Source organism: Anopheles arabiensis, chromosome 2 (assembly GCF_016920715.1).
Source record: "Anopheles arabiensis isolate DONGOLA chromosome 2, AaraD3, whole genome shotgun sequence".
Lineage (NCBI taxonomy): Eukaryota > Metazoa > Arthropoda > Insecta > Diptera > Culicidae > Anopheles > Anopheles arabiensis.
In genome coordinates, this window is record NC_053517.1 from 36677240 (window position 1) to 36691697 (window position 14458).

At 47.8% G+C, this 14458-nt stretch overlaps 9 protein-coding genes across 10 annotated transcripts; 4 read left to right on the forward strand and 5 right to left on the reverse strand.

The window, feature by feature from the left end:
* Positions 1–177: 177 nt before the first annotated feature.
* On the forward strand, positions 178–1127 carry LOC120897972 (protein lin-37 homolog). The gene is made up of 2 exons (XM_040303244.1): positions 178–321; positions 393–1127. Exons 1-2 carry the CDS (start codon positions 279–281, stop codon positions 986–988), a joined length of 639 nt encoding a protein of 212 aa, XP_040159178.1. The 5' UTR covers positions 178–278; the 3' UTR covers positions 989–1127.
* LOC120897969 lies at positions 1021–2358 on the reverse strand. Its single transcript, XM_040303240.1, has 3 exons — positions 2079–2358; positions 1532–1990; positions 1021–1460 (listed from the first exon to the last, which is right to left on the reverse strand). Exons 1-3 carry the CDS (start codon positions 2096–2098, stop codon positions 1130–1132), a joined length of 810 nt encoding a protein of 269 aa, XP_040159174.1. The 5' UTR covers positions 2099–2358; the 3' UTR covers positions 1021–1129.
* Positions 2359–3508: 1150 nt separating this feature from the next.
* On the reverse strand, positions 3509–4126 carry LOC120897974 (40S ribosomal protein S28). Its single transcript, XM_040303247.1, has 2 exons — positions 3792–4126; positions 3509–3700 (listed from the first exon to the last, which is right to left on the reverse strand). Exon 1 carries the CDS (start codon positions 4041–4043, stop codon positions 3846–3848), a length of 198 nt encoding a protein of 65 aa, XP_040159181.1. The 5' UTR covers positions 4044–4126; the 3' UTR covers positions 3509–3700; positions 3792–3845.
* Positions 4127–4227: 101 nt separating this feature from the next.
* Positions 4228–5780, forward strand: LOC120897967 (alanyl-tRNA editing protein Aarsd1-A). The gene has a single exon (XM_040303238.1). It carries the CDS (start codon positions 4483–4485, stop codon positions 5743–5745), a length of 1263 nt encoding a protein of 420 aa, XP_040159172.1. The 5' UTR covers positions 4228–4482; the 3' UTR covers positions 5746–5780.
* LOC120897970 (3-hydroxyacyl-CoA dehydrogenase type-2) lies at positions 5766–7043 on the reverse strand. Of its 2 annotated transcripts, none has more exons than XM_040303241.1 (2): positions 6907–7043; positions 5766–6827 (listed from the first exon to the last, which is right to left on the reverse strand). In XM_040303241.1, the coding sequence occupies exon 2, from the start codon at positions 6730–6732 to the stop codon at positions 5965–5967; it is 768 nt and encodes a 255-aa protein (XP_040159175.1). In that variant the 5' UTR covers positions 6733–6827; positions 6907–7043; the 3' UTR covers positions 5766–5964. The 2 variants fall into 2 exon arrangements, with proteins under 2 accessions (XP_040159175.1, XP_040159176.1); XM_040303242.1 differs by having other exon boundaries at positions 6895–7021.
* Positions 7044–7276: 233 nt separating this feature from the next.
* Positions 7277–8371, forward strand: LOC120897971 (glutaredoxin 3). The gene is made up of 3 exons (XM_040303243.1): positions 7277–7412; positions 7488–7922; positions 7997–8371. The coding sequence occupies exons 1-3, from the start codon at positions 7363–7365 to the stop codon at positions 8172–8174; spliced, it is 663 nt and encodes a 220-aa protein (XP_040159177.1). The 5' UTR covers positions 7277–7362; the 3' UTR covers positions 8175–8371.
* On the reverse strand, positions 8199–9436 carry LOC120897973 (probable prefoldin subunit 5). The gene is made up of 4 exons (XM_040303246.1): positions 9138–9436; positions 8932–9062; positions 8791–8869; positions 8199–8710 (listed from the first exon to the last, which is right to left on the reverse strand). Exons 1-4 carry the CDS (start codon positions 9237–9239, stop codon positions 8528–8530), a joined length of 495 nt encoding a protein of 164 aa, XP_040159180.1. The 5' UTR covers positions 9240–9436; the 3' UTR covers positions 8199–8527.
* A 263-nt stretch (positions 9437–9699) lies between these two features.
* On the forward strand, positions 9700–10842 carry LOC120895633 (putative tripartite motif-containing protein 75). The gene is made up of 2 exons (XM_040299142.1): positions 9700–9947; positions 10030–10842. The coding sequence occupies exons 1-2, from the start codon at positions 9836–9838 to the stop codon at positions 10347–10349; spliced, it is 432 nt and encodes a 143-aa protein (XP_040155076.1). The 5' UTR covers positions 9700–9835; the 3' UTR covers positions 10350–10842.
* Positions 10843–10851: 9 nt separating this feature from the next.
* On the reverse strand, positions 10852–14424 carry LOC120895632 (TBC1 domain family member 5). The gene is made up of 7 exons (XM_040299141.1): positions 13820–14424; positions 13173–13712; positions 13049–13099; positions 12726–12983; positions 12509–12651; positions 11924–12414; positions 10852–11845 (listed from the first exon to the last, which is right to left on the reverse strand). The coding sequence occupies exons 1-7, from the start codon at positions 13900–13902 to the stop codon at positions 11231–11233; spliced, it is 2181 nt and encodes a 726-aa protein (XP_040155075.1). The 5' UTR covers positions 13903–14424; the 3' UTR covers positions 10852–11230.
* Between the last annotated feature and the right edge of the window lie 34 nt (positions 14425–14458).

Here is a 14458-nt window from a genome sequence, read left to right on the forward strand (position 1 = left end):
TGAAAATTTATTTTCCATTTTATGGTTTTTGGTAATTTAAAGCGTATTGCAGCTAAAATCACACATTTTGAATCGTTTCAATTTTTGCTAGGTACTTTAGGAATAATTTATCAAAAATGATTAAATATTTTCATTTAAATTTCATCAATTTGGAAACCGTCATCTAGAATGGCCAAAAGGGCTGACGCTATGCGCTGTCAATCAAATCATGATTGTTTGGTGTTTTCGCTTGGCTTGAAAAGTAAATAATCTACAGTTGCGGAATACGTTTGATAAAAATGCTAGCCAAACGGAGAAGCCTCATCAATTCGGACGAAAAGCGTAAGTAAAGTGTGTGATAATCAGTAGATTGCCAGCTATAGCTTTCTAAACTGGACTGCTCATTCCCATAGGTAAAGCGCTTCAAAATGTGGCGTTGGCACGGGGTCGGCTGAAAGGGGCGCTGAAAACCGCCAACCAATCGTCGGACGATAACTCCAGCTTCGACGATAGCGAAGAAGAGTCGCAGGTCAAGCGAAAACGCATCGACGCACCGGCCATTAATCAGTCGTGCCCGTTGACGCTCTTCAACCGGTGCATCGATGTGGCCCGCTTCCGGGAAAATGCCCCGCTCTATCCGCTATGCCGCGCATGGGTGAAGAACAACCCGCGGGAGAAGGTTGAAGAAGCGACAATGTCCGAACCGAGACGGCGCATCAAGCGCGAGCACAATCCAGATATCGTGAATCAGTTCGTGAGCGGAGAGTTGCTCGAAATAACGGAAATGCCACGGCCAGAATCGACGCAGTTGGAGCCTTTCCTTTCGGTAAAACCGGAACCGGTCGGTGACTTTGATATTGACAAGTCGTCCAAAAGCAAGGAAGAGTTGATCGAGGAGCATCGGGAGCAGTGGAAGAAAATTCGTGAATCGAGTATTGCACACAGAAAAAAGTACAACGAAGCGCGGTACGGCACCAGTTTCAAGCTACTGGAAGCGTTGAAAAAGTGAAACCCTGGTCGGGTTGGGGTGGTAATACATAGTTCGTAACAACAGAGAGCACAGTTTATTGTGGTATATTAAGAGTAAAGGCTTAAATGTACAATTCAATTCAATAAACTTAGGAATCGATGGATTTCATAAGACGTTCTATCATTTGTTATCCATCAGAATTCTTTTGAGCACAACCACGCAAGGCTTACAGTTTATCATGTGTGTTTTTTCAGCCTGCTGTTTGACTAATGGAGCGAAACCATTACTAATACTCTCTTGCTTCTCTACAAAGCTATCCGCTGACCTCAGCCCATCGTTGAACACATCCTTCTCTCGTATTCGATTGATCCGTAAGCGATTCATGATCTCCCGGATGTGGTGGAATTTGTTCTTATTTTTTGCCGCTTTATCACTGATTATCTTTGTCTTCTTTGCTGAAGCCACCGAATCAGTGCTCTGTGGATGAAATGAGCGTTTTCTCACGGAAGAGCTGCAAGAAGGAAGAAAAATACATGAAAACTCTCCTTGTACCTGTTGAACCAGCTGGCGTATCTCACATACCTTCCACCATCCACCCCGTTAGTAGCTGGCTCGTTTGCACGAACCGGTGTGCTGTGCACTGCTCCCGTAACATTTAAATGAGCTTGCGCTTCCTCGCTGCTGGTGTTCACGCTGTTCGATTGCACTCCATTCACCGGAGTGCAACTGCTGCTCACTATCGGATTGAACGAATCTGCTTGCAGTAGTGGCTGAAGGCGCTTCATTGCTTCATTCATGATTTTCGCTTCCCGCACTGTTTCGTAGTTCGAGCGGCTTTTGTTGCGGAATGTGACGAACGTTTCCATCGTTGCGATGCACCCATCGCACAAGCTGAACGTTTCGTCCGCCTCGGGCGTGAGATGGATTCCGATAATATTATCGATAATGCTAAGCAGGTCCGGTCGGCCAAGCGGAAACACGGCATGCACATTGGCGCCACCGAAGCAGAAATGGCAATAGGATTCCTCGTTGAGTGAGGGCCTGCAAAGGGGAATGCATATGTTTTTAGCCCAAAAGAATCATCGCCCATCAAGCCGATCCATTGTTCATGTTCCACACCAATACTTACACCAGCAAGTTGGAGTGCATTGCTGAAAGTTTACTTCCTTCCAAACAGCCTCCCAAACTGTAAAGTTGTATAATCTCAACACGTCACCTTACCGATATCGATGGCTGGAAAGATTATTTCGCGTTTAATATTCAACAAACAAAGCGCACCAAACAGATTTCGCGCGGTTCTTTCGGGCGTCTGTCGGTTGAACGAATGTGGAAAGATCAAAACACAATGCGGCGTGTGTGCGTGCCCTTGTCACAACTGGACAAACGTCAAAATGGTTGGATTTTGGAATACAAGATCGTTATAACAAAAAAACGATCGATTGAGCGTTGTACAAATTTACTCGAAAGCTGTATTTCTAAATAATAGGGCTAGAAAATGGCACTTTTGCGGACATTAGATTAGTAGTTGAGATCCACTGAAATTTGTTTTTCTATGAACCCAGTTATGAGACATATTGAAGCACAAAATGGTGTGATTTAGCCCAATCATTTTCAGATTTTAGTTTCTTGGTGGTTAATTCCAGAATTATTACATCACATTTCTTTCAAAATCTCCTTTAAAGTAAAATTTTCATTTTCATGTTCTTTAATGGCTTTTAATCTGCCAAGCCAAGATACATTTTAAAACAGCTGTGATATTTTTCATCCGTATTTTGGCACGTCTCGCCATGTGCTAGCTTGGGGTTCAGAATTCAAAGAGAAACATTCTTCTCGGGAAACTAATTCAAGATGCCAATTCGCTTGTATGTGCAATGTTACTTTCAAAGCATTACGTTGAACGCATTTCCAATTTTTTTTTCTTTCCGATCTCATTTCATTCAATGAATTGGTAAAAACTACGGTGCAATCAGTCGTTAGAACAGGAGATGAACCCGAGAAAGTTCGGGGTATAGTTGTTCCGCTGGAGGAAATTCGTACAGAGAAACTTCGCCCACTAACCAATAACTTCGGCATACGTCGGTCAACAAGACTGCCGGGGTATTATCTTCAAAAAATAAACAAAAATCAGTCATACATAGTCAACCACTAGGTTCAAGGCGTTAGCATCGTTATGAAGCGTAAGTTTTTCTAGGAAAGTGAGAAAGTAAATTCATTAGTGGTCTGGATCGGTGCAAGAGAAACATCCAGCGTGTTCAACGCAACAACAGGTTCATGGTTTTGATATGCCTAAACCACTTTTGGGCTTAGTATGTCTGATTGTTCTGGTAGGATAGTTTCTCCTTCATATGTGAAGCTCATAAGAGCCCACTATGGACATGTTAACAGCTGTTTGTACCATTGGATCCGATTCATCTGAAAACCAAACCAACATGCTCAAACACCGCACCTTTGTTCGGGGAGATGGCAACATCGGAAATGCATTTCAAACACTATCTATAAAAAACGATTGCTCGTTACAATCTCACTACACCACTCTAGTGCCATAGAAGTAACTTCGTATTTCTTGTGGTTTTTCCAAACTCGCGATTTATTTGCTTGCACTTCTCATTCTTCCACGAACGCGCAGTTTCACCGACATATGTTCATTTTAGCCGCACAAGGATGAGTTCTTCAACGAGTCATCGTCGCCAGCTAGTTGAGGATCCCCGCCGTGGTACACACACCGCGACGTATACAGAACGGAAACATAACCTAGAAAAAAGGGAAACACGAAGCATTCAGTACAACGCTCTCCGACACAGTCGTGACCCGTAATTACCGCCCCGGTGACGGTGGATCGTACCTGAAGGTGCCGGAATGTCCAGTCCGTGGAAAAGCGTTGCGAAGTGGAGCGAATTTACCGGAGTCTTCTTGCCTCACGTTCAGACTCCAGCAGGGTCAGGATGTCGCCCTCGCGCACGGGCCCCTTAACGTTGCGGATGATCTGACGGTTTTGCTCGTTCAGGAACTCCACCTTCACCTGGGTACACTGTCCCTGGGATCCGGTACGGCCCAGAACCTTGGTGACGCGCGCGAGCACAAAAGTCTTGTCCATTTTCAGCTAATTTCGGTAATTTTCACCGATTTTCCGTACAAGCGATCTGCTTGAGACAAAACACGAGAAAGAAAGAAATTTTGGCAGCTAGCGAAATGTCAGCTGTCAACGGTGCGACCGCTGTTGTGACGGTTGACAGGAAGTAGCCCGGTGGAAAATCTCTCACAATCGGAGCTCCTGGATGGAGAAACTGTTCAACGAGAGGAATTTATTTGGAAAATGTTGTAAAAAAGATTTAATTCTGTTGAATAAGATACATTTTCTTTTTGTTACTTTTGCTTACAGATATTATTGGAACTCTTTTGTATTCCAAACATATTGTCATATGACAAACCAGGGTGCCGGTTGTTATTGTTGACATTGGAAAAAATCAATCTATTTACAGCTCTTCGGGACCGCTCACGAAAAATACCGAAAAAGCGTAGCAGTTGATCCAAAAATGGTCTTTAAATGCCAGGAGGATAGTTTTCTGAAGGAATTTCAAACAAAGGTAGTGTCTTGCGAAAAAGTTGCAGGCGGCTTCAATGTAATATTTGAAGACACCATCCTATTTCCCGAGGGAGGCGGACAACCTACCGACCACGGAACGGTTGGTGGCCGGGCGGTAAAATCGGTTGTCCGAAAGGGTTCCGAGGCCATCCACTTCCTAGAAGACGATGGCAACGGCAACCAACCTTTCGCAGCGGGAGAGCAAGTCGTCCAATGCGTTGACTGGAACCGCCGGTTCGACCACATGCAGCAACACTCTGGCCAGCATCTCATAACGGCTATATTTGATCGCGAGTTCAAGTACAACACGAAATCCTGGTGGCTGGGTACGGAAAGCTCGTACATAGATCTCGAAGCAAAGGACGTAACTCGCGAGCAGCTGGAAAGGGTGGAAAGCATCTGCAACCAGCTGATCGTCGATTGCACTCCCGTCAAGGTGGACGTATACGAACCGGACGATCCGGCACTCAAGTCCGATGTTACGCGAGCAACTCGTGGCCTTCCGGAGGATGTGTCAGGTCCGTTGCGCGTAGTAACGATCGCGGGCATCGAAAGCAACATGTGCTGCGGAACGCACGTCCGTAATCTAGGCCAGCTGCAATCCGTCAAGCTGCTTAGCGTGGAGAAAGCGAAGGGTAAGTGTCTGGTACACTTCCTGGTGGGTGGCCGTGTGCTGCGAAAGCTGTCCGAATGCTACGACCGGGAGGTTCAACTCAATACCCTCCTAAACGGTGGACCATCTTCACACATCGATCTGGCAAAGAAACTGCAATCGACCGTACGGGCCACCCAGCGTATTGCCAAGAAGTTAACCACCGAGCTGGCCACTACCGAGGCGGAAAAGTTAAACCAACAGCGGGACAGCGGCAGTGCTCCGAAGTTTGTTTCGCTTCACAGAAGCGACGGTCAAGATTCTGATTTCATCAACACATTTCTGCGGATGGTGAAGCTGCCGGATTGCTTCATTTTCCTCACGAACGCGGACACGGATGGGAGCGGCAAAGGGCAGCTCGTTCTGCAGGGCCGGCCGGACGATGTGGCCAAGCTGGGACCGGAGATATGCACGTTGCTGGAAGGCAAAGGCAACGGGAAAGGTACGCGCTACAACGCGAAGGTGAATAAGTTGAAGAATTTGCCACAGTGCGAAAAGCTAGTCCAAGAATACTTTTCTTCCTGTGATGGGGGCGCTACTGCTGCAGTCGTTGAGAAGTAAAAAACGAAATAAAGCATTGCTTTGTGTGATACGTTCGTGATGTTTTAGAAACAGGCTAAAAGGTTTATTAAAAGATGGCAGAATAGAGCAATACAATGGGGATTTTACACTTTTGCTGCATATCGTTTGACGATACAGTTCTCCCTGTTTGGAAGACTCATCTCATCGAGGTACTCTGAATAAATGCATCCGTTACTGAGCCATTTCGTCCATCGTCGTTTAAGGCATCATACGCAGCGCTCCGTCCAAGCGGATAACCTCCCCGTTCAGCAGGGGATTATCGACGATGGCCTGAACCAGCTGGGCATATTCGGCCGGTTCTCCGAGACGCTGAGGGAACGGTACCGTCTTGGCCAGGAACGCTCGCACCTTCTCGGGCAGGGCCTGCAGCATCGGAGTGTTGAACAGCCCCGGCGCCACGGTCACAATACGAATGCCCTGCGTGCTCAGATCGCGAGCGATCGGTAGCGTCATGCCAACGACGGCCGCCTTCGATGCGGCGTAGGCTGCCTGCCCAATCTGGCCATCATAGGCGGCCACGGAGGCCGTGTTCACGATGACACCGCGCTGACCGTCCGCATTCGGTTCATTTTCACCCATCAATCCCGCCGACAGCCGGATCACGTTGAACGTTCCGGCCGTGTTTACCAACAGGACGCGCTGAAAGTCCTCCAGCTTGTGGGCGACCTTCTTGTTGAAGTTGTACGTCTTGACGGCTACCGCTATACCGGCACAGTTCACCGACACATCCAGCCGGCCGAATTTGCTCTTTGCCAGTTCCAGCGCGCCGCTCACATCCTTCTCGGACAGCACATCGACCGGCACGTACACGACCTTCTCGCCCAGCTCCTTGGCGACGTCGTTGCCCTTCGAGGTGGGCAGATCGCACAGCAGCACGTTATACCCGGCACGGGCGAATCGTTCCACAGTGGCGCGGCCAAGTCCCGACGCACCACCAGTAACCAGGGCGACTGCGTTTTTTAGCATTTTGCCTACTGCGAAAGTGGAATGTGGTTGAAACGTACACGCACTACGGACCGGTGATCAGAACCTGCTGCTGTTCCTGCGAAGCCGAGAACGATCTACGGAGTATTGTTATGCAATCGTGTTATCAAGTGTGAAGGGTTCAATGAACTTCATGAAACTGACAAATGTTCATACCGGTTGAATATGATTTGAATATCAAATAAGAAACACTGAAACAATTTACGGGAAACAAAAAGAGTAAAAATTACAAACTAATAAAAAATAACAAAAACATCACGGAAAAACGTACACAGTTGACAGAATTGAGTTTGACAGACGAATTGTTTCCGGAATTAATTTGCAAATAATTAGGGAAAAGAGAATGTTTTTGAGCTTTAAAAAAAGGTATTATTAGTTTTGAAAAGGATAATACATTTTTGTAGGATAATAAAAAAACATTAAATTGGCAAAGATGTTTGAAAAACGATCGTAAGCAAATTTTCCCCTAGAATTGTGGAGCTATTTTCACCGGGCGATGCGATTGTCAAAACCAACTGACAGCAACAAACAGCTAAAAAAACTCTACCTTGTTCATTGCGGTCGGGGAAGAAAGGTTATCGCTAAAATAGAGTGCACTCTTCGACGTGAAACATGTCCATCACGAAAGTAACTTCCGAGGATCAGTACAAGCAGCTGATTGGGTAAGAATTGGTGGCTAGTGGCAACAAAGGCTTCACATAATGCTAATAATCTCATTCATGCAATCCATCCCTCAGCGCCTCCAAGGTGTCGGTTGTGCTGTTCTCCGCCGAATGGGCCGAACAGTGTAAACAAATCAGCGACGTGATGACCGAGCTCGCCAAACAGGCGGAATTTAAATCGCTACAGTTCCTGGACGTGCCGGCGGAGGACCTTTCCGAGCTGTCGATGCGCCACCAAATCGACTCCGTTCCGACCGTTTTGTTTCTGCGCGCCGGCACGGCCGTTGATCGTATCGATGGCGTCGATGTGGGGATGCTAACGCAGAAGGCGAAAAAGTATGCCGGCATGCCGACGACACCGAGCCCCGCCGGCGATGGTGCGAGTAATTTAGAGGAACGCCTCAAAGCCCTCATAAATCGTTCGAAGGTAATGATATTCATGAAGGGCGACCGAAATACACCGCGCTGCGGATTCTCGAAGCAACTGATAGCGATCGTGAACGATACCGGGTAAGTGACTGTGTCCCAGGACCTAGCAGAGGCATTGTAATGCAAATCGATGCGCGTTTGTTGTTGCTTTGCAGTGTTGAATACGACACGTTCGATATACTGACCGATGAGGCTGTGCGACAAGGGCTGAAAACGTTCTCGAACTGGCCTACCTATCCGCAAGTGTACGTGAGCGGCGAGCTTATCGGTGGGCTGGACATCATCAAGGAGCTGCTGGAGGGTGGCGAACTGAAGGAAACGTTAAACCCGTAATGCAGCGGAGGGGACACACGATGGTTATCGTTTTCGTTTGGTTAATTTATTATTGCGTAAATGCAGGCGCAAAACTCCCCAACGCTTAACTAAGGCGCGGTGTAAAGATGGTTGTATGAAACGCTACCCGGACGCGAAGGAAATGTGAACCAAGAAATTCCAGCAAAATAAACCAATCGGGTTTTTGGTTTTGCTTACATGATCAGCTGGTGAATTGCGTTATGATTTTTTTTGATTTTCGAAATCCTTTGAGGTATGCAGAAAAGGAAACGGAACTCTCCACATGATGTTATAAGTTAACAAACGGCAGCTCTTGAGAATTACACTCACACACACTCGCGCGCGCACACAGACTATTCGGCATCGCGTTTCTTCGCTTGCAGCTCTTTACTGAACTGAGTCAGCTTCTTCTCCATCACCTCGCGAATGGTGTCACGAATTTTCGACTTTTCGATGCCCATCATTTCAATCTTCTCCAGCTGCTCCTGCACGTACTCGATGCGTCGCTTGAAAAACTCCTTCGCGCTATCGAGATCCTGCCCAAAGGGAGAGAGAGAGACGTCACAGTTAGATGATGCCAAACGGTGCTGCTTTGCTCATGGTGTGATCAACTTACATTCTCAACATAGTAACCGGTGCCGATTTCGATGATAACATTGTTCGCATCCTTTATCGTCCCGGGGACATACATGCTCCTGCGGAATGGAATGTTTGTACGTTATACATCGGCCTGGTTAGAGTTCCGCACCATACTCACCCCGTCAATGGTACTAGAATCTGCTTCTCGTTCCAGTCCCCTTTAAACTGTTCCAATGCCTCCTTCGAGGCGGAGTATTTGGACCGAGCCATCTTGATGGTGTTCAGGGATTCTTGAAAGATGGACAGTTCCTGCAATGGGCGCAGCATTTGCAAAACATTAAACACCACCCGGAACACCCGAAAAACCACGGCCCACAGACTTACCTGATCTAGTTGATTTTTCAGCTGAGTCAATTGCTGCAGATTGAGCGTGTTGAGGTCGATCTGCTGCATCTGCGGCTTTTCGGTGGTGGAAATCTGTGCCATCGTGCTGGTTCTGCTCACGCGGCGTGTGATATGAGGCTGGCAGAATGCAAATAGTGGATAGGAAGGGTGGCTGCTGTCGGCTCGTGGGCGGTAACTTCCCGTTAAGGGAAGATTATTGTTCCTCTTCGTGAGACTGATTTCTCCGCTCGACGACAAATCGCTGTAAATCTTCCGATGGCCTTCTATGTCAAAATCTTCTGCATGCGTTCCGACCAGTGTTGCCAGCTACGCAACTGCACCTATGAAACGGGCAAACTAATTTTGTCCAAACACAGCTTTGAAATAAACCTTAAAATTTTAGATTTTTTTAATGATTTAAAACATTTTAATATCCTCGGTGATATTTTCAAACAAAACAAAAATCACCATTCACATAAAATAATGGATCAAACATTTTGGTTACGACTGGGAACACTGTTACGGCATCTGACAATCCCGGTTGTCATCGAACATCTGTCAAAACAACGGCTCGTTTTGCCGCCAGTCGCCGCATATTGGTAAAGTCGTAAAATCAACCGCAAGCCAACAAAGAGCAGAAGACTAGAATTTGTATCAATCTTGTTAATAACAGCAGTTTACGTGTTCAGATAATCGAGATGAAGCCCAACAAGCGACTCAATAGAAGCAAATCGATCGATTCGACTGTTTCCACGGGTTCTTCTTTGGGCTCACTTTCGTCCCTGCACAAGTACAACCTGCGAAGCAAAGGTAAGCATCGCGGAAAGCACCCGCGCTAGCGAAAGTAACCGGTATTGTGTGTAGAATTATTTTCCCCAATTACCATTTCTAGGTCCTCCGCGGTATGTACAATTTTCGGACTCCGAATGTCCAATCTGCCTGGAAGATTACAGTGCACCGGTGATCGTAAACTGTGGCCATTCGTTCTGCAGTGTCTGCATCCAAGAGTGCATCAAGATGGCTGGTCTCGCCCTTTGCCCGATCTGCAAAGAACAACTAGTGAAGAGCTTGTTCATCTACGATACGGAATACACGCGACATATTGCCCCGAGGAAAGCGGTACAATACAGCAGCAGTATAACTGTGGCGTCGAATACCAAGCCCACTGGCTCTTCCAGCCTCCAGAAGGTAGCCAGGCGTACGGTTGTGTAAGATAAAGCAGGGTGTAGTGCAAAAGGGTTCTGTTGAAATGTTGCTTCCCTCTTGCTAAACCACCCGCGGCATTGTTGTTCTGATGTACATATATATATCATAGCTATATTGTTTCAGTTCATATATATACACACTCACTCAAATGATTTGATTGTTTGTCATGGTCGTGTGATAGCATTTATTTCCCGGTGTGATTCCAGCAGTGTTTAAACATTCATACAATTTAAGGAGCTAATTGCATTGTAAATTAGTGTAAGTGTTCAGGAATGGAGCTAATGCGCTCGAATCTACAAGCCCATCTCGAGTACTGATGTTAGTGAGAGGGTGAGAGTAACACACCAGATGATATACTTTGAATTACGAACAGATTTCATTGCTTCGTAAGTTCGTGGTTATGCTAATCAATTAAAGGTACAATACTCGTCATCAGCGCGAATGTTACAATAAAATATTGTTTATAATACAAATGGGCACTTTTGTGCTACTGCATGAACACGTATGCTTATATTTCTCAAACTACAGACTTTATTCCATCGGTTAAGATTATTTATATCACATTATTTTGCCGTACATCTTCGCCATCGTTGTAATTGCTGTTCGGTGTTCCTTTTGTCTTTGTGTGTGTGTCGTCAAGATTTCTGGGAACGTGTTCTTGCGCCAAGAAACCCGAAACGGCAACTACCGTTTACAATTCAGCATCGAATTAAAGCATTTTGCAAAACCCTTTCTTTACTTCCATCCAAAAAACAAGCTTCATTTAACAGTGTTTTGTTCAATAAAAGCGTAATACAAATAAGCTGCATGGAAGCGGTGTAACGTATAGTACGGGATAAAACAAATGCCTCACCTCCACCATAACAGCGCGCGCCCGCTCAGAATCGTCATTCCGACCGTTCCGAGTTGCCGAGCGGATTCGTGCTGGGCAGATCCTTATCATCCACGCGTCGATGCCGGTCGGCGAAATCCTTCGTGAACACGTTCATCTCTACCTCCTTCCGGTTGGCGAGCTTTTTGGTCGCAATTTTGCTGTACCGATCCTCCGGGATTTCGTACTGTGTGATGTTCGGCTGTGAAGCACTGTTTCGTCTACAATCCAGATCATAGTTGTACGAGCGCATGAGGTTCAGGCTGCTGGGTGGCGTTTGCGTACGCTGTACGTTGCTAGGATGGTGCGGCTGCAACTGCTGTTGCTGTGCCTGCTGTTCGCTCAGCACCAACTTCGCCACGCCCGGCAACGGTTTTCTGGCCTTTTGCGGCTCTTCGTTCGCTTCGGTAGCGGGATCGATCGGTGCCGGTACGCGAAACACGGTATCGTAGCGTGGTTTCAGCAGTGAGCAGATTTCCTCTATCCCTTCGAGCGATTGCTGCAGCTCGCCCGCGGGATTCGTTGGCCGGATGTTGCGCCGCAGCACGGCCAAATACTGTAGCAACTTTGCCCGCCCGACCGACATAATGTTGTACGCATTCTGCAGCTCAATCCGCAACAGCTCAGGATCCTGCAAGCGGAGCGGCAAGGGAAAGGTGTGTTAGAAAACGAAGGGAAGGGCAATTTGGGTACGGGTTTAAGAGCGTACATCCTCACGGTAGCCGTCGGTAACCGTCGGGTCACGAACTTCCATTTGGGAGGAGTCCGTGATCGCTTTCTTAGTGGCTTGATGGGCCACCTGGCGCAGCTCGACTGCCGTGGCCTTTCGCATCGAGCCACTGTTTCTCGGCAGTGAGCTGGTTCGCTGTCGATCGTCGATCCCCGTTGCGGCAGCAGCTGCTCGAAGCGGATGATCATCCACCACGACCTGTCCGCGGCGCTGATGAACGGCTGGCAGTGTGGAATACATCAGTTGCGGCAGCTCGGCCGTTTTCGAACGCGCTCCAATCGCACCAGACTGCGGATGCTGGTGGTGTGCTTGGCGTTTCGGCGAGGAAAGGAAAATCATTGCTCCGGCCGGTCGCTCGTACACCTTGGGCGATTTCATGTGCAGCGCGTGGCGTATTACGAGCGCGATGTCAACGTTGGTAGGATACCGCATCAGGTACGAAAGGCAGGTTGTATAGTCGCTATAAATTACTGCTTTTGCGCGTAATGGTGAGGAAAAGGTACAGAATGTCCATTAATTCAACTGTGTTCATGATGAGGATTCAATCTACATCAAGACACTAACACTTATCTCTTATGCGTATCAGCATCGCCACGACGACGTAGTTAATCAGACCGAGATCGTCCCCTTCGCCGAATATTGCGTCCCACAGCAGCAGCAAGTCTTGTAGCGCAAACTCCCGGCCAAACAGTAGACGCAACCATCGGCTAAAGCACAGGGGGGAATGGAGCACAGTGTCAGTAAAAAGGACAGGCGTACATTCCGCGCTACAGAAACTTACATGCCAAAAATGGCCAACGGAATGTCGAGTTTGAGCAGATGGTTGTGCAGATGGAGATCTTCTTTGATGAGAATTTTGTCCTTGATGTAGTTCAGCTGCTCCACTACCTCAACTTCCGGCTTCCGTTTAGTACCGGCCGGACTGGAATTCATCGGGCTGCCCGGGGTTTGCGCAGGGAAGTAACCGGTCGCCGTCGGTACGACATCCGCGATGCGATAGAAGGATTCTATCTGGAACATAATTTTGGCGAATAATGCGCTGCAAGTAATAGAAGGATGGTTAATGTTGTTGGCCTTAATCGGTGTTGGCCCTTCCATGCTTACTAGGAATCCTCTTCAAGATACTGTGGGTCCAGAATTGTCAGCAGATTTTGACTGTAAGTAAAAGAAGATGGATCATGTGACGGTAAAAAGCCCCCATAAGCAATGCTTTGCATAAAAACCATACTCAATGTCCGGATGCAGTTCCTGTATGTGTGCCAAGGCTTGCTGATCGCTGTGAATAACAAATATTAACGGTGCCAGTATCTCATGCATTCCCTGCCGGTAGCACATGGCCGGAAACTGGCGTGCGTAGCAGAACAGAATGTTGGTCATCAACTCCTGTATCGCCGGTTTGCGGAAAAAGTCCACCCCGGGAAAGGTGCGCACGACGTCCTGCTTTATCACAGCGCATAGTTCCTGATCACAAAAGTGCTGGTTCCAGAGGCTTTGCTTCGATTGCGACAGTGGATCGTCCCGCACGTCGGTGGTCTGCTGGTGCGGATTCAGCACAAACTGTTCCTTCAGCTGGCGGTAGTGGGCCCGTGCATCGGACCGTTGCCGGGGCCAGGCCTGGTCCGTCCCGGACGGCTCAAGCACGCCGAGAAATATGGCCCAGCAAACGCTCCGGAATGGCGAGGCGCGTAGTTCACCCCGGACGGCGAGCTGCCTCAATTCCGGTTTGTCGGTCTGGTGCGCGATCGTCAAGATGTTCTTCCATTCTAATCTGCAAACAACAAACGCCACGGCACGGTCAGTGCGCACTAAGCAATGATGGTCGGTCCCTTATCAGGGTGTACACGATCATGGTTAAATATTGGCTCGATACTTTACTCGTACTTTGCGACACCAGATCGTCCGTGTCCAGCTGTCACCGACGATGGTTCCACTTCCTGGTGATCGAGGTCAACAACCATCGCTGAAGAAACCGTACTGCTGCTGGTGTGCCTTTCGGAAAGTTCGCGCCTATCGCTCGCCCCGATTCGATTGACCGCAGTTTGGGACAGCGTTTGTTGTTGTTGGTGTTGTTGTGTTTTTCGCGATTGAGGTTAATTGCACTTGTGGGACTTACACCTACACCGTGACCGAAGGGTTTCGGCTACGCGCTGCCTTGTATCTAAACGCCAATACAGCATCTAGAAGCAAGCGAGCGGCAATGCAATCGGCTAGAAATGCATTCTTACCCGCGTCCAAATCGAATGTGACACGTTCTAACGGGGAAAGGGAATGGTTAAAAATATCGGCACCGTAGACACCGCCAGTCCGCTTATCTTTGGGCAACAAATAACAAAGCGCTCAGAGAGGGACGGTAGCCCTCATTATCTCTTTTACGGTCTACTGACGGCAGCAGGCAAGCGAATTTGATTGTTGGGAGCACAATAACACACACCCGAAAGGCCCACTGGAAAGCCAGCAGCGGCGCCGCATCGACGAGCAGCTGTTTTCACAACCAGAGTGACCAGAAATACCGAT